The sequence below is a fragment of the Quercus lobata genome, chromosome 10 (genome assembly GCF_001633185.2).
Source record: "Quercus lobata isolate SW786 chromosome 10, ValleyOak3.0 Primary Assembly, whole genome shotgun sequence".
Lineage (NCBI taxonomy): Eukaryota > Viridiplantae > Streptophyta > Magnoliopsida > Fagales > Fagaceae > Quercus > Quercus lobata.
Genome location: NC_044913.1, coordinates 5,932,007 through 5,954,558, shown reverse-complemented (window position 1 = coordinate 5,954,558; position 22,552 = coordinate 5,932,007). Strand labels below are relative to the sequence as shown.

General features: G+C 33.0%; 2 protein-coding genes across 2 annotated transcripts; both read left to right on the top strand.

Moving 5' to 3' along the window:
• Positions 1-2,312: 2,312 nt before the first annotated feature.
• Positions 2,313-6,793, top strand: LOC115965632 (protein SIEVE ELEMENT OCCLUSION B-like). The gene is made up of 7 exons (XM_031084897.1): positions 2,313-2,552; positions 2,701-2,805; positions 4,197-4,645; positions 4,736-4,845; positions 5,069-5,211; positions 5,300-5,779; positions 5,985-6,793. Exons 1-7 carry the CDS (start codon positions 2,373-2,375, stop codon positions 6,594-6,596), a joined length of 2,079 nt encoding a protein of 692 aa, XP_030940757.1. The 5' UTR covers positions 2,313-2,372; the 3' UTR covers positions 6,597-6,793.
• A 9,140-nt stretch (positions 6,794-15,933) lies between these two features.
• Positions 15,934-18,209, top strand: LOC115965313 (leucine-rich repeat receptor-like serine/threonine/tyrosine-protein kinase SOBIR1). The gene has a single exon (XM_031084504.1). The coding sequence runs from the start codon at positions 16,039-16,041 to the stop codon at positions 17,932-17,934; it is 1,896 nt and encodes a 631-aa protein (XP_030940364.1). The 5' UTR covers positions 15,934-16,038; the 3' UTR covers positions 17,935-18,209.
• The last annotated feature ends 4,343 nt before the right edge of the window (positions 18,210-22,552 follow it).

Sequence of the window (22,552 nt, the reverse complement as noted above, 5' to 3'; positions counted from 1 at the left end):
AACTAAACTTTCAAGTTCAATTCTTTCTTTTAAGAAAATACCTGGCCGGGATCAATGCCCCAAATCAACGATCTGTTGAATGCCCCTTTGTCACTGGGGCAAGTCCATAAATTAGCATCTTCACACATATTTTTGATTCGCGAGAGAGCCAACCATGCAGTTAAAGTTCTTGTTGAAGATCCTATTAATGTTCCAACTACCTGTAACAAACAGTACAACGTGTAAAAGATGAAACGAGTGGATTATCATTTATCAGTCATGTTTTATGTAGATAAGTTATCCTTACCTGGATAATGAACTATAATATATTAAATTACATGCAACTCTAACTTTCAAAAAACCAACAAGCCTCATCAAGATCATTATTGCATTTTCTACAAATTTTATGTTCTTCTTCTTCTTTTTTCCCTCTTATGACTCAACTTCAATTTTTCTTTTTAAAAGAGGATTGTGACATATGAAATTATGCGCAGCTCTAATTTTTGAAAACCTACATTTGGAATTAATAATAATCATAGTAATAAATATTATAATTAAAATTATAAAAAATATTATTATTAACAACAAAAACAACAAAATAATAAAAATAACAATAGTAAAATAGATCTTATGCTCAATAAAAATTGAAACATATCTCAAATGATTTGGAATTGATCCAACAATGAATTCTCCATATATGCTATTCAGTGGCTTCTCAAGTAGTCTCTCAATTAGAAAAAGAATCACAATCAATCTCTCACTCCCCCCACCCACAAATTCACAATTGTAGGATCCACCCCCTAGATTTGAAATTGAGTGTAATACTAATTTAACATTTTGAAATTGACAAAGAATATTTTTTTAAGGTTTATATTCATAAGAAAATCAAGATAAAAGACAAAAAATTCTAGAAATTTTTCTCAAAAAACAAAATTTGATTTAATTTAATGAAAATAGTATATTTTTGCAAATTATGAAGTGAATGCCTAATTTTTTTTAAATGCTTTAAAAATTACAATCACTAATTACTTGATTTTATTTCTCTTTGTGGTTATTACTTGTTATAACAGCAGAATGTGCGTGAAAACCTGCATGAATATGAGTAGATGAGATTGTTAATACCTTTTTGTTTAGTGAAGAGATGGTTAATACCGTAACTGTGTAAACCAAAGTTGTGACTTGTCCATAGGATCATTAGCAACTTTGTGACATGCCTTTCACATTTTAACACTTGGCAAAGGCACATGTGCCAACCATGTCAGTTGGTATAGGTGGAAATAAGAATTCTCCTGCTAAATAACACAATAAATCATTTCCTTTTTTGCCTTTTGGATTTGTTGGTAGAATTTACCTTTCTAAAGGAGTAAGATGATTCTTGAGGTACTGTGCAAACACCCTTTCCTCTCTTAAAGCTTCAAAGTTGAAATCTAAAGAGTGATCCTTCCTGTCTCTGCAGAAACTATATGTTCAAATTTTGTCCGCTAAACAATTTTTTAGTCACTGCCATGCTGTATTGTGGTATTTGTTATATTAAAATCCATGTTTGATAAGCATTTAAAAAAGTTTAAAAAAAAAAAAAAAAAAAAAAGGTAGGAAAGAAAATATGAGAGAGCTTTGCAATCATTCTGCATGTAACATATGGGAAACAAAGAATATTGCAGTAGCTTAGACGTTATACTGAAAAATTAATTGACAAATGTAACAATCCTAGTAGCATACTTTATTGGTTCCCTTCTATATTTTTCCTTTTCACTTTTTCCTTTTCCTTTCCAAATAAGAAAATAGAAAGATACTCTAAGCAACATCCTTTCTGCATATATAATTGCTGGTACAATGAGTTGGCGACATTGCATTTGATCCATTAACAAACAAACAATAAACTTTAACCCAACAGAAACTGTAACAATCATTGTCAGTGAAAGATAAAGTAATTTTTTTAGCTAAACTACTTCTAAATTCTAATTAACTTTTAACTTGTATGGTATGTTATATTTATTTAGTAAGTGGTAGGATATGGCTAATGAAAGCAATAGTAAATATTTATTCAAAGCTGTATTTAGCACAAATGACTGAGGTATGCACCATATATAGCTTAATCATCTAAGTGACAGGTGCCTTTTGACTGGAAATCCTGGAAACCGAGCCAGCTTTATGCTGATAACAAAGTAAGGGGCCACTGTAGTAATATAATCTTATCATATTCATGGCTTTAGCTTTGTTTACACCCCCTTGCAAGCAAGGTACAACAAGGCTTTATTCCATCTTCTTCTCATTATATAAGGCCAAGATTGCGTAATCGAAAAACCATGCACACAAACCAAGATTGCGTATATCCTTCTCTTGCTAATTGATATCCCAAATAAGCTTGGCCAGTACACAGCCTGCTCCCAAAGATGCAGCGAATGATTAAGAGTGATCACAGGATGTTCTCAGCATCTGATGATAGTACAATGATGAAGCAAATTCAGGCAACACATGCTCCTGATGGTCGTGAACTTGATGTCAACCCTTTTCTCCATATCATTGAGGATATCTTGCGTCGTGCCAATCCTATCATTGATGGTGGTTTCCATGTATTACTCTTTCCATTTTCTCTTTTTGCTATGTTAGTGCACTTGCACTTGGCCTTATTGCCTAGTTAAAAAAAATGCAAACAAAATAACATTCAATGATTTTTATTATTGTTATTCTTAGTAACTGATATGATGTTATACCATGCAGGGTACTCAAGAACACGTCGATCATGTGGAGGACAGTGCTAGTCTGGCTGGTTTTGACGACATTCTTGAAGCATTGGCTTACATCATACATAAAATTTCATGCGAGGTTTATTTTGAGACCTGAGTCAAGATATTCTCAACTTTTATCATATTCCACTCCTGTGCCATTCTGTTGCTAATAAAAAATGCTTTTCATACTAATAGTCTAATAAACTCTTCTACAGAAGCAAAACAAATACTTTCTCTTCCTCTGTTTTTATGGGAAAAGGTACTTCTCTCCAAAAAGAGAGTAGTCCTCTGAGGTGCTTACATAGCACACTTCTTTGCCATTGATAACAGACAGAAACATGTATACACTAAGCACTTGCCTTTCATGTCTAGTGCAATTTAACTTTTGAATGAACATAATACATTAATACCCTCTTAAATAATTAATGCATTTTATGTGTGTGTGTGGACTGTGGATGCTCATGCTGCAAATTGAGATTTTTTCTTTTTCAAAAAAATTATTTTTATAGTTATTCTTTCTTTCTTTCTTTCTTTCTTTTTTTTTTTTTTTGAAAATCCCTCTATTAACCAAATGATCATTTTGAGTTGCCTATTAAAGTAATCAGCTAATTGCCTAATTCCATGCTGAACTTGAGAAGATTAAGCCTTTCCAGCATAATGTGATAGGCTAATCACTCGTTCAAAGTACAAAACCACAGCTCAGTTAAGGCCTATGTAGCACGGGTGCGTTTCAGGACTCGAGTGTAGGTACGGGACTCAGCAATTTTTGAAAAAGTAGGGTGCATGTGCAGCGGGACTCGACGATTAAAAAATTATTAAAAATATTTTTATTTATATTTTCTATATATTTTTACTATTAAAATATTTTTAAAAAACACATTACTATGCTTTGATTCACAAAACAAAGAAAGAAGAAGGCAAGAAACACATTAGTATGCCTCTAAGGTGAGAATTTTGGATTTTCCGGCTAGGTTCAAGGCCGATTTCGGCCTATTTCGGTCGTATTGGCCATATCGATCGCCAGCCGATACGACTCGATATGGCTGATACGGCCCAATTCTAGCCGAATCAGCCTAGTTCGGCGCAAATCGAAGCCGATTCGATGGGAATCGAAGCCGATTCGGCGCGAATCGAAGCCGATTCGGCTCGAATCGAAGCCGATTCGACACGAATCAAGCCAAGTCGGTGCGAATCTAAGAAAAAAAAAAAAAAAAAAAAAAAAAAAAAAAAAAAAAAAAAAAAAAAAACTCAGACGTGGCACCGACGCGCGGGCAACCGCGTCGGACTCGGGTGCAACACCCTCCCAATTGCGTTCGTGCTTTCTAGGTTAAGGCTAATCTCTTGTGCGCTAGGGGGTGTAATTTATGGTTCTAATGACGCTCTGTTGCTGTTTAACTTGGCTTATTCAAGTGAAGTTTTTATTCCCCTCTTACTAAATTATTGGAAGAAATGAAATCAGGTGAATGATTTTTACATATTTGTTACCAGATATCATGTAAATGCTCTGGTGGTGGAGATGCACATGCAACAACTATGGTGTTATTCAACACCCTTACGAGTTATAGTTGGGATGCAAAAGTGGTTCTCTCACTAGCAGCTTTTGCTGTGAATTATGGGGAATTCTGGCTCGTAGCTAAACTTTCCACAACAAATCCACTTGCCAAGTCCGTGGCATTCCTTAAGCAACTGCCCGACATCATAGAGCATTCAAACTCTTTGAAACCCCAGTATGATGCACTTGAGAAACTCATCAAGGCCATGATGGATTTAACTAGGTGCATTGTTGAGTTCAAGGAGCTACCACCTCAGTACATTTCACATGACACACCAGCAATGTCAACTGCCATAGCTCATATCCCTGCTGCTTCCTATTGGATCATTAGATGCATAGTGGCTTGTTCCTCACAGATTGCAAGCCTTATAGGTTTGAGACATGAGTAAGTCTTCATGATCAAGAAAGCTCAATCAATTTTATATGAATGCCATATGTAGATATATCATATATGACACCCTTTCTATGCTTTTAGGCATACTGCATCAACCACTGAAGCATGGGAACTATCAAGCTTGGCTCATAAGGTCAACAATATACACGAGCACCTCAAGAAGCAACTCGCTCTCTGCTATCAACAGATAGGTGGGTCGTTAACATTCATGTAATCAAAATCATATTACATAGACAAGCTAATCAGTTCAAATTCTTGAAGAATACTCTTTTATCTTTTTGAGAAACCAGTGGTGTATCTAGGACTAACACGAGGAAACAATGATCTTTGTCGTGTTTACCTCCCATACTATAATTTATCAATTTTACCAGTTTGTTTATTTTTTTATTTCTTAACATCTACCATGGGATGCAGATGAGAAGAGACATCTAGAATACTATCAAAATCTCGTCCACCTATTTGAAACATCACACCTTGATAATATGAAGATTCTCAAGGCATTGTTAAACCCCAAGGATGAGCTGCAACCACTGGTGATTGGTTCAACCAAGACAAGGGTTTGTTCTCAAATCACCTTTTCATTAACTAAGCTCAATTTTTAGCTTCTAAATATAAAACAGTTGAGTTCTCTGTTGGCAAAAACAGGCAAACCTTGAAGTTCTAAGGAAGAAGCATGTTTTACTGCTCATATCGGATCTTGATATCTCCCATGAAGAAGTTCTCTTTCTTGATTCTATGTACAAGGAGCCGAAAAGGCCAGAGATCCAATATGAATTGGTGTGGCTCCCAATTGTGGACAGGTTGACCCCTTTGAATGAAGAGCATCAACATATATTCAAGCATTTGCAGTCAATGATGCCATGGTATACTGTGTACGATCCTTGGATCATTGAAACAGCAGTCATTAAGTATATCAAGGAAGTGTGGCATTTTGCAAAGAAGTCAATTCTAGTGGTATTGGATCCACAAGGAAAGGTGGCTTCCCGGAATGCACTTCACATGGTTCGGATATGGGGAAATCATGCCTTCCCTTTTACTAGTGAGAAAGAAGATGCTTTATGGAAGTTGGAAAATTGGAAGCTTGATCTACTTGTTTATGGCATTGATGTAGAAATACCAGATTGGGTATGTCCATGTTCACAACCTTCTACTCATGCTTTTGCATACTTGTATGTGTGTATCTACTTATCTACTTATTTACACTAACAATACATGTGGTGATGGAATTTTTTTATTAAAGGTTTGTACTCGTGCGTGCATATATATATGCACTTTTTTTCTTATTAACTCACTAATTATAGTACTAATATGTAGCTTCTTTCTTTACCAGATAGCAAAAGGGAGTGTTGTATGCTTGTATGGAGGTGAGGACATTAACTGGATCCGGAAATTCACAACTACAGCAAAAGCTGTAGCTGAGGCTGCTGGGATCAACTTAGAATTGGTTTATGTAGGAAAGAACAATGCCAAGGAGAGGCTGAAGAAAAATATTGCTACTATCAATGCAGAGCAGCTTAGTCACTACTGGCCTGACATCTCATCAGTTTCATTATTTTGGTCACGACTGGAAAGTATGTTGTACTCAAAATTGCAAAAGACTGTAGAAAATGATTACATAATGCAGGAGGTCATGACTATGCTTAGCTTTGATGGTAGTGATCAAGGATGGGCAATATTATTTAGAGGATCAGATGAAATGGCTAGGGCCAAAGGAGACTTGGCTCTAAGAAGCCTGCTAGAGTTCAATGAGTGGAGAGAGGATGCTGAGCTTAATGGTTTTGTACCAGCACTCAAAGATTACCTACAAAAACTTCACACCCCACATCATTGCAACCGCCTTATCCTTCCTGGGATTGATGGGGGCATTCCAGAGAGGGTGGTATGTGCAGAATGTGGCCGTCCTATGGAGAAGTACTACATGTACCGTTGCTGTACTGACTAGATGACATGGTTGAGCATGTTACTAATAAGCATGTTTATTGTGAAAGCCCATTTTGTTATCTTGGTTAATTGAATGATTGGTGGTGTGATCCCTCTACATGAACTGTAGTATTTCTGTTCTAATAATGATGTTTGTGTGAAATGTCAAGACTCTAGGAACCATTTTGGGTAGTTGAGTCTGTGGCTAATTAATAAAGTGTGCTGTGAGAATTTGGTATAAATGTACTGATGCCTTGCAGGCCATATTGTCTAATAAAATATCTCTCTTTCTCTCTCTGTTAGAAGAGGATCAATTTTCCGTGCCCTGCCAAAAGCTTTAAACTTATAATGAGTTTATAGTAATAAATATGTAAATCTCACCACAAATTGTATTTGGGGATCGACCATGCTTTTGTCAAGGCAACAAAATTGCCCTAAAAAAAATCTAGTAACTAAAATTTTAAGTTCATAATTTGAAACTGAGACAAAGAACTCATTTCATGTAAAGATCTCACATTAAAAACACCAAGAAATACCATTCGACCTAAAGGTCATTGGCAACCCGTATATACATAGTTATAATATGTTTGTTAGCATATTAAATGAAACATAGAAGATATGATCTTAAATGCTAGCTCCAAACACACTATTAAAAGCAAAAGGTTTAAATCAATCAATCAATATGTATATAAAAGGAGAGATCTCATGCGAGAATGCACGAGGTCTTGTCATGTGACGCTTTAATTTTGCATTTAGCTTTTTTAACCTCTTTCATTAAGTTATTTTAACTATTACCCAATAGACCACAAAAACTTATTTTTTGCTATTATATAAAATATGGGCTATTATTGACAATTACTCTAAACAATGGACTACTTTTTAAAAATAGACTAAACCTTATGGAAAGCCCAATCTTATTTATTACCTTACAAATTATGACCTAGGCTTGACCCTCCCCACATGTAGGTGAAAGGCTTTGCATGTTGTAAAATCTATTCTTTTATATATCCCCGTCTCCTTAGGAATCAAAAAGTTATGCTTCTATAATTTCTCTCCCAATATTTACATTTCATTTCAAAAATGTATGATCATTTTCAAAATTTCATGTTCCTCTTAAATAGTTTATTTATTGTTGAATCCCAAAATATTATGTTCGTTTGAAGTATTTAGTTTAGCTCTCTAAAAACTATTTATACTTCAATAATAATAATAAAAAACTAATTGTTAACCCACAGAAAAAATATTGATTTGTTGTTCAATCCCATAATATTATGTTCGTTTAAAGTATTTAGTTTAGCTATCTTTATAAATTATTGTAATTCAATAAGAAAGAAAATCAAAAAATCATAATTGTTAACAATAGAAAAAAAAATTGATTTGTTTGTTGAATCCCAAAATATTATATTCATTTGAAGTATTTAGTTTATAATTCAATAAGAAAAAATTTATTAAAAAAAAAAAACAGTTGTTAATCCACGAAAAAAAAAAAAAAAAAAAAAAACAAAACAAGACAAAACAAAACAAAGGAAGTATTTTTCAAATACCTTTTCCAAAGAAGGCGTATGATCATGTACAAGAAAAAGATTGCATAGATGTATTACACAAACATAGAGTTGTCAAAGAAATTTGGAGGTGGAAGTCATAGGAGTAAAAAGCCTAATGACATAGCAATGATCCATGATATTGATAGTTGTAATAGGACAAGACTTAATAGGCGAAAGGTACTAAACCTTAACCGTACTCGGGAAAGTAGTTCAAATGGTAAATGTTTACGGTGATCAACCCCTTCACTTATAAATGTTTTTTTCTCACTTGGTTGTTGGGCTTAATGGTGATGTTTTTTCTTTTTGCTAAACTAATGGTGATGTTGCTACTACAACTACTATGCAAGAATTTGGGAGACATCTTCCCAACAAATGCCAGTGCCTTCGATGAGCATACAACTGAGCTTATAGGTACTAATTTAATAATTGTTCATGATTGTACTAATTCAGCAATTAGCTTGGTTAGAGTATCTATATATATATGGTTGTGACATGCCTAAAAGTGTATTGAATCTTTACTTGGGCTAAATATAGTCACCCTTGATGTATTCATAAAACATGATAGTGATTAAAAAGAAATATTTTCTTTGACAGGGGTTTGATTAAAATAAATTCTTAAAATTACCCATATGTGTTTTTCTTTTGGGTGTTTTGTCAAAGTTACATTAACACTTACGGTTTTTGTAAACTCAACAAAATGATTAGGATTTGCAATTTTGAAGCCCTGTCAACTATATGACTTTTTTTTTCGACATGCATATCAATATTTGATAGACATAAGAGCACTGATTGGATTTATTTTAACTTTTGAAAATATGTTGCAACATTTCATAGTAGCTTTTTGTTTATCTTAACCATGTAAGGAAATAATCAATAAAGGAAGAGCTTATGTTGCATGGTCATAAAGATAATTTCTTATATAATATTTTAAAATAAATTTATATCATGCTCGTGCATCACACGGACATTAGCTAGTTAATTTTAAAAAACCAATATATCAACAAACATGGCTTTTTCACTTGGAAACTGTTAAACAAGTAAAATCATCCTAACCTCCTTCCCTCTGTTTATCACATAAATCAAGTCCAACAAAATATCAAAATGGTAGCTCAGGTATAAGTTATCAGGTTAAGACTATAAAGGAAACTGAGCATATCAAAGTGAGATAAGAAGCTACTTAGAAGAATCATTTTCTATGGTTGAGATGGGAAGAGTGTGAGTTTGTGGTTGTTTTCCCTGTCATCTCTTAGAGGCCATATATGTTTATTGTAATAAGGGCATTAAAATTCCACAATTCAATATTTAGTTTGACTCTTTAAATTTTAAAAAATTGTCAAAATTTAAATACAGCTTCTTAGATATTGTACCTTAAGTTCCCTAGTTAAATTCAACCACATGATTACATTGATCAATGAAACATATGGTTGAACCTCATTTCCTTGAAAAAGATAACATTTTTTTTACTGCATTGGTAAATACAATCATGTAGTTAAGTTCATTTAGAGAGCCTAAGATACAATATCTAAAAACAATTGTATCTAAGTTTAAACCTAAAAACAATACCCCACTATTGCAAAGGTTTTGAAAGTAGTTAGCTAGTCCATTATTTACTAGGCAAGTGATGAGTGATGACTGTACTTCACAGGAAATCATTCCAATGTTCAACATCACACAATTCCAGATAGGAGGAGAGCTACCACAGATAGATTCTGCAGGCCAATGATTTAAAAAAAACCAGGTTAAAAAACAACTGCATAACTTAAGGGTTCAACATAGAATAGAGTTCTTCCTAGGAAGACATTGAATTCAAAGTAATGTACAAAGAACACTATCACAAAGTTGACATGGGAAGGATTACAATTACTTATTCACAAGCCATTTTGATGGCACCACTTGTCAACATGAACTCTCGTTCCACCTCCCTTCCCTTCATTTTTTTTCCTATTTCCCCTTTCCTTACTCATCAATTTTTCAGAGACTAGACTTTCAAAGTCAATGTCAATATAATAATAACTGTATTTGACATTTCAACCCTGTGCCTGATTCCATATCTGCTATTCAAACCTACCTATCATAAGAAAAAAGCAACCTATGGACTGTCTGTTTGTCTTAATAGGCAAAAGAAGAAAAACAAAATCAGTTATTATTACATAATGTTTAATACCAATAATTACTGTCATTTTTAGCAGTATTCTAATAATTCAATTCTGTAATCAAGCAGGTAAGAAAAATCCTACAGTTTAAATATAATTGTAAGGCTTACAAAATTCCCATTAAAGTATGCCAATGACAGCAAACAAAAGCTCTCATTAAAGCAAGGAACAAAATCTATGATTGTTTTATGTTTCTTAGTTCTTTTCCCTTCATCTTGGTAACTTGTCTTGTCCATTCCATGCACACCATATTTAGCATTACATAATGGCTATAACTATAAGCAAAGCTCTTATTGAATTTTTTTTTTTTACTCATCCTTCATAAGTTCCATCATGCACATCATAAACAAAATGACCTAAAAAATTGGAAGAAAGTCCCTTTCTTTTTTTCTTTGCATGGAATTCATAACTCTTCTTCTTCCTGATTTTTAGTTTTTTGATTTGAGGTTAAGAATGAATTACTCCTTCATTCCCTTGCCATCATTACTTATCTAATAGCTTCGGAATACTCAGAAATTCTCCACTAGATATTATTATATCTTGCTTTATCTTGTGGTTATATTGGGGCAATCACTTAAATTGTTAGATCTCTAAGACTATGATGGCTCTGGTGACTTAAAAATAAATAATGAAACTAAAGCCATCCTGCAAAAGACTATATCATCTTTAAATATGTTGTCCAATGAAATGTTTTGACACTGGTGATGGATTATAATGGTAGAGCATTCTTAATACATATCATGGAATTTGTCTTAATACAAATAGAATAATGTGTTTGAACAATTACACAAGCCAGTGAGATCTTTAATGAGGATACAGTTTTTGAAAACATTACTTCCTTTTGTTATCTTTTCTTCTTTTTTGCACTTTATCAAAGAGAGGCTAAGAGCCTTTTTCTTTTTACCCTTATTGCTATTGGTCCAGACTAACATCAACCAAAAAGCTTCTTTTATTATTTCATTTTTTGCTGGCCATGAACCAAGCAGAATAGACAGCATTATAAGATTTTCCGGGAAAGAACACAAATTATTATCAGCAAAAATTGTTTAGAATTACTCATATTTCTCCAAAAACAAACAAAATCAAGATTGTTTCACTTCTTCTATGCTTAAGGACTTCACAAAGAATCACAAACTAGTACTTCAATAAATTTCAAACAGAAAATTGCAAAGGGTACTATCAAAAATATTAAAACAATCAATTTTTTTTTTTTTTTAAATTTTATTTACAAACGAGAATATCCAAACTTTCTCAAATATCTGATTATTCCCTTGAATGTATGCAGTCTCCCATCTCACACACTGGATGGTCTCAAGATGAGAGCAAGAAATTTCGAACTCAAAATCTCATAAATTTCATAAGCCCCTAGAAACTACGTAGCAAATCCCCTAAGTTAAAACTATCAAATGTCTACAATTGAAAGCTTTTGTCCCAAGTGTGAACAAAACCATAAAAAAGTCACTTTGACGTTACAAAGCGGGCAAGGCAACCTTGAAATTATTTAACACGTTGATCTAGACACACCTTTGGTTACGGCTGAATGAATCAACACTCTATGCAGTAAAAACGTGTAAACTCACTTTTCTACAAACTTAGAGCTTTTTTGTATCTTTCTTTTTCTTTTTGGGGTCCAAATTACTCAGCTGGAGAGTTTTTTTTTATATATATATAAAAAATAAATAACACCAAGTACTTGGCTGGAGTTTGTGAGGATGATTCTTATCCATTTCCCACTTGAGAGTTGAGAACATCAATCAATGTTTGGTTATTTATTATTTGATTCAAGAATCAACATAGCAATTGCAAGTTGGCCCCACAAAGAGGAAAACACTTTCCAACAATCCAAATCATGCTAAAGACTGTACGAAATACAAACGCAACGCGGTTAGCGTAAGGTTTGGGTCGGAAAAATCAAAATCTAGTAAAAAGATTCCCAAAAAGTCTGAATATCCTCTTATTAGTAAAACAAAATCCTAAATAATTTTCCACCAAGAAATTTCGCTATAAATAAATTCTTTATCTATTTTGTTTTTCCTTTGAACTTTTAATATTAGACAACTAAATTTATTTTTGGTGAAATATCAATTTACATGAATTGATATTTCATCTTACATAAATTCTTTTTCTTCATCTATATTGGAAAACTAAATTTAGAATCACAACAAAAATATCAATTACAAATTTAAATATAAGATGGCATCAATGTAATTGTCAATTGTTCCAAACATACATGTCGCATCTATATTAATTATTTTGGTGGAAAAATCAAACCTAATTATTTATTTATTTATTAAACCTGATAGAGACTATAGAAACATTCTCTACTTACTAAAAAAAGACTTATTCCAAATCCGATTTCTCCCCCTAATAATCGTAGATATCATTTTCATTTTCAAGATCAGCAACGCCGAGCTAGTAAACATGAGTGAATTTCCACTTTCATTATCAGGCCAAAATATTATTTTAATTCTGAAAATTCAGTCTCATATCTAAACTTTTGAAAATGGCTTAATACTTTAATAGAGTCACCCGTGTCTTTACTTATCATCAAAATTAACTACCATAATCATACAAATCGAGTAGTAACTCCTTCAAACCCTTTGATCTAACTACTAAATTGAATCATTTCATTTTTTAGAAATCAATTAACTTCTTAAAAAAGTAAGGTATCTATTTTTTGCTGAGAAAAAAATGGGTAAGAGGAGGCAACCATAGTGGTTTTCTTATCTAGGTATTATCATAGTAATATCATACCTATTAAGTTCGGGCCTAAGCAAGGGAACTAGTGAACCATAACTATTATCTCAGCCCCACAAGGCACTAGTGGCCATTGAGCTGGGATGTGGGATTTTTTCCAAGCACTTCTTATTGTGGAATTCGAATTTGAAACCTCCACCCTTCAAACCACTTGGAAATAATCCCAATAACCACTAGACCACCACTTTTGATAATCAAAAGAAAAAACTATCAGTAATATTGAATCATTATTATTTAATTTGGAGTAATTGACACGCTCAAGACGAAATCAAACCGATTATTTATAAGAATTGATATTCATCCTAATTGATATGTTATAGTTTCAAATAAATATTTAGAAAGATGATGCATCCACAATATTTTTACAACAAATCACAGGTGGTTAGTTGTTATTGGTTCAAATTTTAAACTAACACTAAGATTACTTTTTTGCCCCAATAATAACAATCAGTAACAACCTGCCACTTAGAATTTGTTGTAAAAATATTATGAACATATCATTTCTCAAATATTTATACTGCTCTTCTCTTACTTATTAGTATGATAAAAGGGATTCAAAATCATATTCTCCTTATTTAGAGAATCAAACATTATTATTGAAAAAAAAACTCTTGATTCATGCCACATATTGTGGATTCGGAACTGACATGCATTAGTGTATTAAAATGAAACTAATATATTCATTAGTGTTAAAAAAACATGCCCCATATATAAGTCGTCCGAAATTGTAGAAAATTAGCAACCTAATGATTGGCTGGTGGAAGTCTCTCACTTTATGTCGCTATCAAGACGTAAATTATTATATGATCCAACGGCCCACAATGGCCTAAAGACCTGTCTTAGTTTTTGTTGACTTGACTTGCGGTAAACCCCCGAGTGCTGACTAGAGACTTCTCAGAAGCTTCATTTCATTTTGTTAATCCACCCAAATAACAAAAAGAAAATTTTCATTCTTTATTCTTCGATGAGAGAGTCATTGATTTAAAATATTGGGAATGCTGGATGGTCTTAGAGCATCTCCAACAGGAGAGCTAAATACAAAATACTCTCTACTTTAAAGAGTAAACCCACAAAATAGACTATTATTTATTCTCCAATGGACTCTCTATACTTGAAAATTTTTTTGGCTCATGAACAGTAGCTCAACAAGTCTGATGAGTTACCGTTCATTCTTCAAATGTTTTTTTTTCCTATTATAATAATAAGGTATTGAATAAAAAAATGTTGGAAGATGTGTAGTTATTAAAAAAAGAATAAATAATGAATGAAGAAATAATATTTAAATAAGACAAAGAATGAAATAGAGAATCCGTTAGAAAGTGTATTTGAAAAAGTGAATAGCTAAAAGATAAAAGTCACTGTTCATTCTCCAAACAGTACAAAAATTTGCCTAATTTGCTGGATATGTTCTTAGACCCCTCAGAAAAATAGTAAACAAAGAAAGCTTAAATGAAATACTACTATATATATATATATATATATATATACACACACACAAATATATAAAAACTTTTTTGAGAAATCTTACTTGTACGAAGCCAAGTATATGTAAATTGAAAATAAAACACATGGCTTCAATTTACGTATTTTTCTCCTCTTAGAATTTAACTAGAGAAGTATATGTATTTTCATTTTACATATTCTACTCTTCATATGAGTAAATTGAAAAGCTTACTTGAGAGTTGAGACTTCTGAGAAGTATTTTCAATTTACGTATTCTTCTCTTAATGCGAGTTAAAAAAAAAAAAAAAATACCATGATTGATTAAAACAATGAGACAATGAGTACAGGGCACTTTTTTTTGTTTTTTTTTTTGTTTTTTTTTTTTTTGGTGATTAATAGAAATGGACCATCTCCTAATTAAAATTCATTTTTTGTAAATATAAAAAAGTGTGTTGACATCACTTTATTAAAATTTATGTCAAAATTGAGAAATTTCTAATACTACATAATTTAAAAATCAGTCATTTGCTTTGAAACTGACAATATTGGTTATTTTAATTGAAAAAAAAAAAAAAAAAAAAAAACTTAATCTTATATGGTATAACTATGAAGTTTAATTGATCTCATTTGAGGTAGCATACTTGAGTTCCTTGGACAGTATGATTATCTTCTAATCCCCTATCACTTACTAGATAGTAAAAATGGATCAAGATCTTATCCATTTCTATCAATATGAAGAAAGCTTATTGAAATTTAACTTTCATGAATTCAAAGAGATAAATAATATCACGTTGTTCAAAATTTTATTACGTAAAAAAAAAAGATGACAATAATAATTTTTAAATGACATGTTATTATATTTACTCTAAAATTTGTAAACTACTAAATCTTTACTATAAATTAGACTCTCTCCATTTCAAAACAAACGAAGAATATCTTCTTCTTTTTTTCAATAAAATCGAATTTTGCATTTATAAAGAAACATTATTGCAATATTGAATAAAGCAATTACTAAATGATTAATTTATATTTTATTGTTTAATTGTTTCGGCCCTCTTATATAAGAGGAGCCCGAGCAGAGCCCACTCACTCAGAGTTATTTATTTCCAAATAACATAAAGGAAAATTTTGTAACAAATAAATTTATTAACACAATATGATGTTAACAAAAATATCAAAATTTGACTCTTATCAATAAATTTCACCAATTAAAAGAATTATTATACTTTCTATCGAAGTAAATTAAATTTTAAACCAACCAAAAAGAACAAAAAAGTATGATTCCAACCAAACCAATAATCAAATCCTAGTCTTATCTAAAATAAAATAAAAATAAAAACAATCAAATCCTAGTCAGCACTTTTTTTTTTTTTTTTTTGCTGAATTAGTCAGCACTTAAAAATGGAAACCAAAGTCCATCTGCATGGGCTCCACATCCAATGTTTTCCACACGGCATGCGCTTATAAAAGTTAAAAAAAAAACTACAAGCGAGAAACAGCCAGAAACTCTTCCTAAGCTGCCCAATTCAATTCCCCCTGTAACACAAAACATAGAGCTCTGCCGGAAATGGCAGCCTCTCCAAGCAAAACCCACCTCTCCCTCTTCACTTTCTTCTCCTTCTTCCTCATCATTCAAGCAAGATTGATTCTGAACCGTTCTGATCTCAAAGCCCTCTCCATAATCCAAAAAGACTTGGGTCTTAACTGTCAACATTACCACTCTACCAAACCATGCAACACCCCTGGTGTCATTTGTGAGAGGAGACTCTCAGACAACCACACCTATGAGCTCAGAGTGACCAGACTCGTCTTTAAGTCCCAAAAGCTCGCCGGCTTTCTGTCCCCATCAATCGGACGACTTTCTGAGCTCAGAGAGCTCTCTTTGTCTGAAAACCAGCTAGTTGACCAAGTACCATCCCAGATAGTTGACTGCCGGAAACTTGAAATTCTCAGCCTCCAAAACAATAAGTTTTCTGGGGATATTCCATCTGAATTATCCTCACTTATTCGCCTTCGAGTTCTTGATCTTGCTTCCAATAAATTCTCTGGGGACTTGAGTTTCTTGAAATATTTTCCCAACTTGGAAAATCTGTCTCTCGCAGACAATCTCTTTACTGGGAAAATTCCTGCTTCTATTCGTTCTTTTCGGAATCTACGGTTTTTTAACATCTCAGGAAATGAATTCCTTGAAGGTTCAATGCCAATGATAAACCGGGGTGAATACTCAGAATCTGATGTTCCCAAACGATACATGTTGGCTGAGAGTCCAACTAAAAGCGGCAATCATTCTACAAATATAACTAAAAGCAGCAATCATTCCACTTCAACTGCTCCAGCTCCTTCTCCGTCAGAATCACATCCCCATCACAAAAACAACAAAAGGAAGCTAGCTGGTTGGATACTTGGATTCCTGGCTGGAGCATTAGCCGGAAGTATATCAGGGTTCATCTTTTCTTTGATATTTAAGTTGCTGTTGGCTGTTGTAAGGGGTAGAGTGAAAGACGCAGGTCCAGCAATCTTTAGTCCTTTGATCAAAAAGGCAGAGGACCTAGCTTTCTTGGAGAAAGAAGATGGCCTATCTTCATTGGAACTCATAGGAAGAGGTGGGTGTGGAGAAGTTTACAAGGCTGAACTTCCAAATAGCAATGGGAAATTGATTGCCATAAAGAAGATAGTTCAGCCTCCAAAGGATGCAGCAGAATTGACTGAGGAAGATAGTAAGCTTCTGAACAAGAAAATGCGCCAAATTAGATCTGAGATTAATACTGTGGGTCAAATTAGGCACCGCAATCTTCTTCCTCTATTAGCCCATGTGAGTCGGCCTGATTGTCATTACCTCGTGTATGAGTTCATGAAGAATGGTAGTTTACAAGACATTTTGAATGATGTTTCAAACGGGACTAGAGAGTTGGACTGGTTTGCTCGTCACAAGATTGCACTAGGAGTGGCAGCAGGGCTTGAATATCTTCACTTCCACCACAGCCCACGTATAATTCATCGAGATCTCAAGCCTGCAAACGTACTTTTGGATGATGACATGGAAGCTCGAATTGCCGATTTTGGGCTTGCCAAAGCAATGCCTGATGCTAATACGCACATCACAACTTCCAATGTGGCAGGAACTGTGGGTTATATATCACCAGAATACCACCAAACTCTGAAGTTCACAGACAAGTGTGATATCTACAGTTTTGGGGTGTTGCTAGGGGTTTTGGTGATGGGAAAGCTCCCATCTGATCAGTTTTTCCAGGAGACACAGGAGATGAGCTTGGTGAAATGGTTGAGGAATGTGATGACATCAGATAATCCTAGACAAGCAATTGATTCAAGGCTCATGGGAAATGGATTTGAGGAGCAAATGCTCTTAGTTTTGAAGATTGCTTGCTTTTGTACACTAGATGACCCGAAGCAAAGGCCTAATAGTAAGGACGTTAGGTGTATGCTTTCTCAGATCAAGCAATAAGTATGCAAGGGTAGGCCTGAGGATGACCGAGAATAATGATGCCATGTGACAAGTGTTATGTTTAATTAGATTAATTATATTTCCAATGCATCTTTCTGTGTTAAATGATTGTACCTTTTTTCAGCATGTTGATTTACACAATGTAAACCAAAATGATAGTATGTCAAAAATGTAGCATAAATAGCATATGCTGCTTTAAGTTATAAATATAATGGCTCATAAAGTAAAGGAAGATATTTAAGTTTATATATAGAATGAAGTGCAATGTTTAATATTTATTTCTTATTAACAGTTTAAATAATGAGCACTTCATGTTCAAATTTCAAGCCAGACTATAAAGTGCAACTATGATAAATGTTGGTTATGAGAAAAATTCCGTGCGCACAATCAGGTTTAAGCCAGACTTAAGCAAAATGAAACTCCTGTTTTAATGGAGACGTAGAGAGAACTACAGGGGTCAAGATAAATCCTTATACAGGTCTTCAGCAGAAATTATATCAATTAGACAGATTATCTAAGGGGCATTCTATTCTAACTTCCAACTAGAAGCCTCTTACTCCAGAAAAATTAGATTAGAAGTGTGTTTGTGCAAACTCTAAAATACACTATTCCAGATTCTTGTTTCACTCCGGAAAAAAAAAAAAAAAAAAAAAAAAAAAAAAAAAAAAAAAAAAAAAAAAAAAAAAAAAAAAAAAAAATCAATTAGCATATTGTAGTCCAAAATTAAGCAAATGCCCTAGGACAGTTGTGTTGAATGTTTTCCCAATCCTAAAATCACTCGGAGACAGTAAAAGGAAATGTCTTTTTCACTAGGCATTCAGGGAAGGCACTAATATTCATTCCAGAAGAATTTTATAGATTTCAATAAAATGAAAGTTCCATGTAAGTGCTCTGCTCTGCCTTTAGTTTTTCCTTCATTGGAAAAGACTGAAGTCCTTTCTAATGCAACCAATCAAGTTTCACATTACTTTCTGCTTTTCAGTCTTTTCCCCTTTTCTTTCAGGAAAGTCTGGTTCATTATTCCGTCATTATCTCAAAGGCTGATTGTTTGTACACGCATCGTTGCACACGCGGCACACAAATTATTTTTTGAACTGAAATTAGTAAAGGAAGGCCTAACTTTTACTCCTTGTGACAGTTTTTTAATAACTTACATGGATGTAAGCATACATTACCGGAGAAGACCAGATAAAACAAAACATAAGTCAACACTTTAACTCAAAGAGGATGACTAGTCCACCAACATTGTGTGAACAAAACAAAAAGAACATTACTTTTATCAGGAGAGCAGATGGTAGAAACTGACCTGAAGGTTCACTGAACTAACCAAAAAAAAACACATGAAGATTCAACAACAAGAAGCAAACCTTAGCCCCAAGACTTTGGGGTCAGGTATGTATCCTCAACAAACTCATAAGGGTCAGTGTTTTCCTTTTCGCCACCTAAGGATTCACTTGTGGAAAATAAATACATTTTCAGCCTAGCAGACTCGAAAGAAATATGGACCAAGTCAACTTACCCCTCATTCAATTTCCTGAAGGAGTTAAACATCATGCCTAACAATTTGAACAGTGACTTAAAAGCAACTGCGGAAGAATCCTCTCCAAATGAGACGCTTCGATTTTACTAGCACCCTCTGCTTCAGCAATTGTAGCAGCACGCTGCACGGCCTCTGGAAATCAAGGCAAATGGTTTTGTCAGAAATGTCATAACATCAAAATGCAAACTCAACTATAAAATCTTAAGAAACCAAGCGCTAAGCTTTCATTTTAGATTGATGAACCTGTAATGAAGATTCGGAGAAGTTCACAACTCAGCTTTATTGCCTTCCCATTAGCTGCATCAAGAAACACGAATGTAAAACAAAGAACAAGCTCTACTTTCAAAGAAAATGAGAAAACTTCATCAACAGAATGAAGTAACAATACAAGATACCAGATGTTTGGCGATTCTTCTTTGAAGTTCCAGCTCCAACCTGCACCAATCAAACAGTCCAATTGCACAAGTTATAGAATGTATTTTATTTTATCTATTACACACTTCAAATTAAAGATAGCAGGACCCTTATACTAACAATACTCCTCTCTAACACACCAAAATAATGACTAGTTTATATTTATCGCCAGACCATGTGCATTCTGTCTCATTTTCACAACCATTTGGTTTGGCTTTAACACAATTTTTTTTCCCTCAATGTATTATATATATTAAATCCATAATATTCATTTCAATTTTTATCCCTCAAATTTGATTCAAAATTCAGTTTCTATTTCATAAAGCTGAGGTGAGTATGGCTATTACAAATTTTACTATATGAGTCTTATAAAATGACGTATCAACTTTTAATTTTTTTTATTTTAAAGTAATTCAGAAATTGATTCGTTACGTGATTATCACATTCATTGTCACTGTCACTGTCACATTAGTTTGTAACCCTCTTATAATAAAATTGGAAGTAGTTTTAGCATTTTTGTGAACAGTGGTAGTACCAAAAATGCTAGTTCATGAGTAAGTATGAAATTGATAACTTTAGATTTTTCCGGGGACAAAATTGTAATTTTAAAAACATATAAGGAACGAAAATCAAAGTTAATCAAGATCAGCAACGCCGAGCTAGTAAACATGAGTGAATTCCCACTTTCATTGTTAGGCCAAACTATTATTTTAATTCTGAAAATTCAATTTCATTTCTAAACTTTTGAAAATGGCTTAATACTTTAATGTCACCCGTGTCTTTACTTCTCATCAAAATTAACCATCATAATCATACAAGTCAAGTAGTAATTCCTTCAAACTCTTTGATCCAACTACAAAATTGAATCACTTCATTTTATAGAAATCAATTAACTTCTTAAAAGAGTAAGGTATCCATTTTTTGAAAAGAAAAAAAATAAGTAGGAAGAAGCGACCAGAGTGGTTTTTTTATTTAGGCGTTATCATAGTAACATCAGACCTATAACCTATTAGGTTCGGGTTTGCAAGCAAGGTAACTAGTAAATCATAACTGTTATTACAACCCCACAAGGCACTAGTGGCCATTGAGCTAAGATGTGGGGTTTTTCCCAAGTGCGTTCTATTGCGGAATTAAAATTTGAAACCTCCACCCCTCAAACCACTTGGAAATAATCCCAATAACCACTAGACCGCCACTTTAGCTTTTTTTTTTTTTTTTTTTTTTTTTTTCAAAAGAAACAGCCACTTTTGCAATTTAAAGAGAAAGGTAGCAGTAATATTGAATCATTGTTATTTAATTTAAGTAATTGACACGTTCAAACGAAATAAAACTGATAATTTAGTAAAATGATATCATCTAATTGATATGTTATAGTTTCAAATAGATATTTATACCGCTCTTCTCCTGAACCTTATTAGTATGATAAAAGGGATTCAAATTTCATATCCCTTATTAGGAGAATCCAACAATATTATTGAACAAAAAAAACTCTTGATTAGCCATTATGTGGGATTCCGGAACAACAATGCATTAGTGTAATAGAAACTAAAACTAATATATTCATTAGTGTTATAAAAGCATACCCTATATATAGCACGTTTGGTAAAGTTGTTAAATAACCTCATTTCAGTTTTTAAACAACATACACACTTTCACACATTTTTTCCCCCACACGTATTTCAAAAAACTACAAACAACATTACTTAGAGACGGAACTAGTAAGCGGCAAAGGGGGGCCATTGCCCCCCCCCCCCCAAATTTTTTTTTTTTAAATAGTAATAGTATACACATTTAATGAGTAGTTTAACAATTGAGCCCAAAATAATTATTTTTGGCCCATGAAAATGATAAAACCCAACTGGCAAACAACTATACTACAACATCTATGTTACTGGGTTGGCTGTTTCTTACTCTTTCTTCTTAGATCTATGCTATTTTTTTTAAGAGTGTTAAGATTGGCTATTTGAATTTTCGTGAAAAACATATGACTAGTTTTGCTATTAAAAAAAAAAAGAAAAAAGAAAGATAGATGAATACAAATTACAAACCAAGTTAATGTACTTGTAGTGAGTGCGAGTGGGGTGCGTGGGTGGCCATTAATCAGTGTGTGGGTTGGGATGGCAGGTGTGTTTGGCTATTAATTTTTAACTTAAAATATTTTAATTTTTTTTTTCACTTACTACTTACTAGTTGGTTGTTTATTAGTAAATTAGTTTAATTTTATGTGGGGTATTATAGAATTGAATAGTTGTGTTAATAAATTGGTGCTAATGTGTAGTGTACAATCATTAGTATTACAAATTTTATTTTATAAATTCATGTATCATTAATCTAAAGAAAATAAGGATTGAAAGGGAGGTTGTTGCAAAGTTTAGTACAAAATCAACTATAGATGATTTTTATTACTTAAAAGAATGTTGAATTCTATTTTTAAATTATTAATTTAAAATGTATTAATAAACGGTTATTTTGTTTCTCCTCTTTTTTGTTGATATTTTCTTAACATTAAATATATGCTAATTTGTATTTTAAAGAATTTTTTTATTGAGGTTTTGACCCCCCCTAAATTTTGATCCTAGTTTCGTCCCTAACAATACTCAAACCCGTCTACCAAACAGCTCTAAGTCGTCCGAAATGATAGAAAATTAGCAACCTAGTGATTGG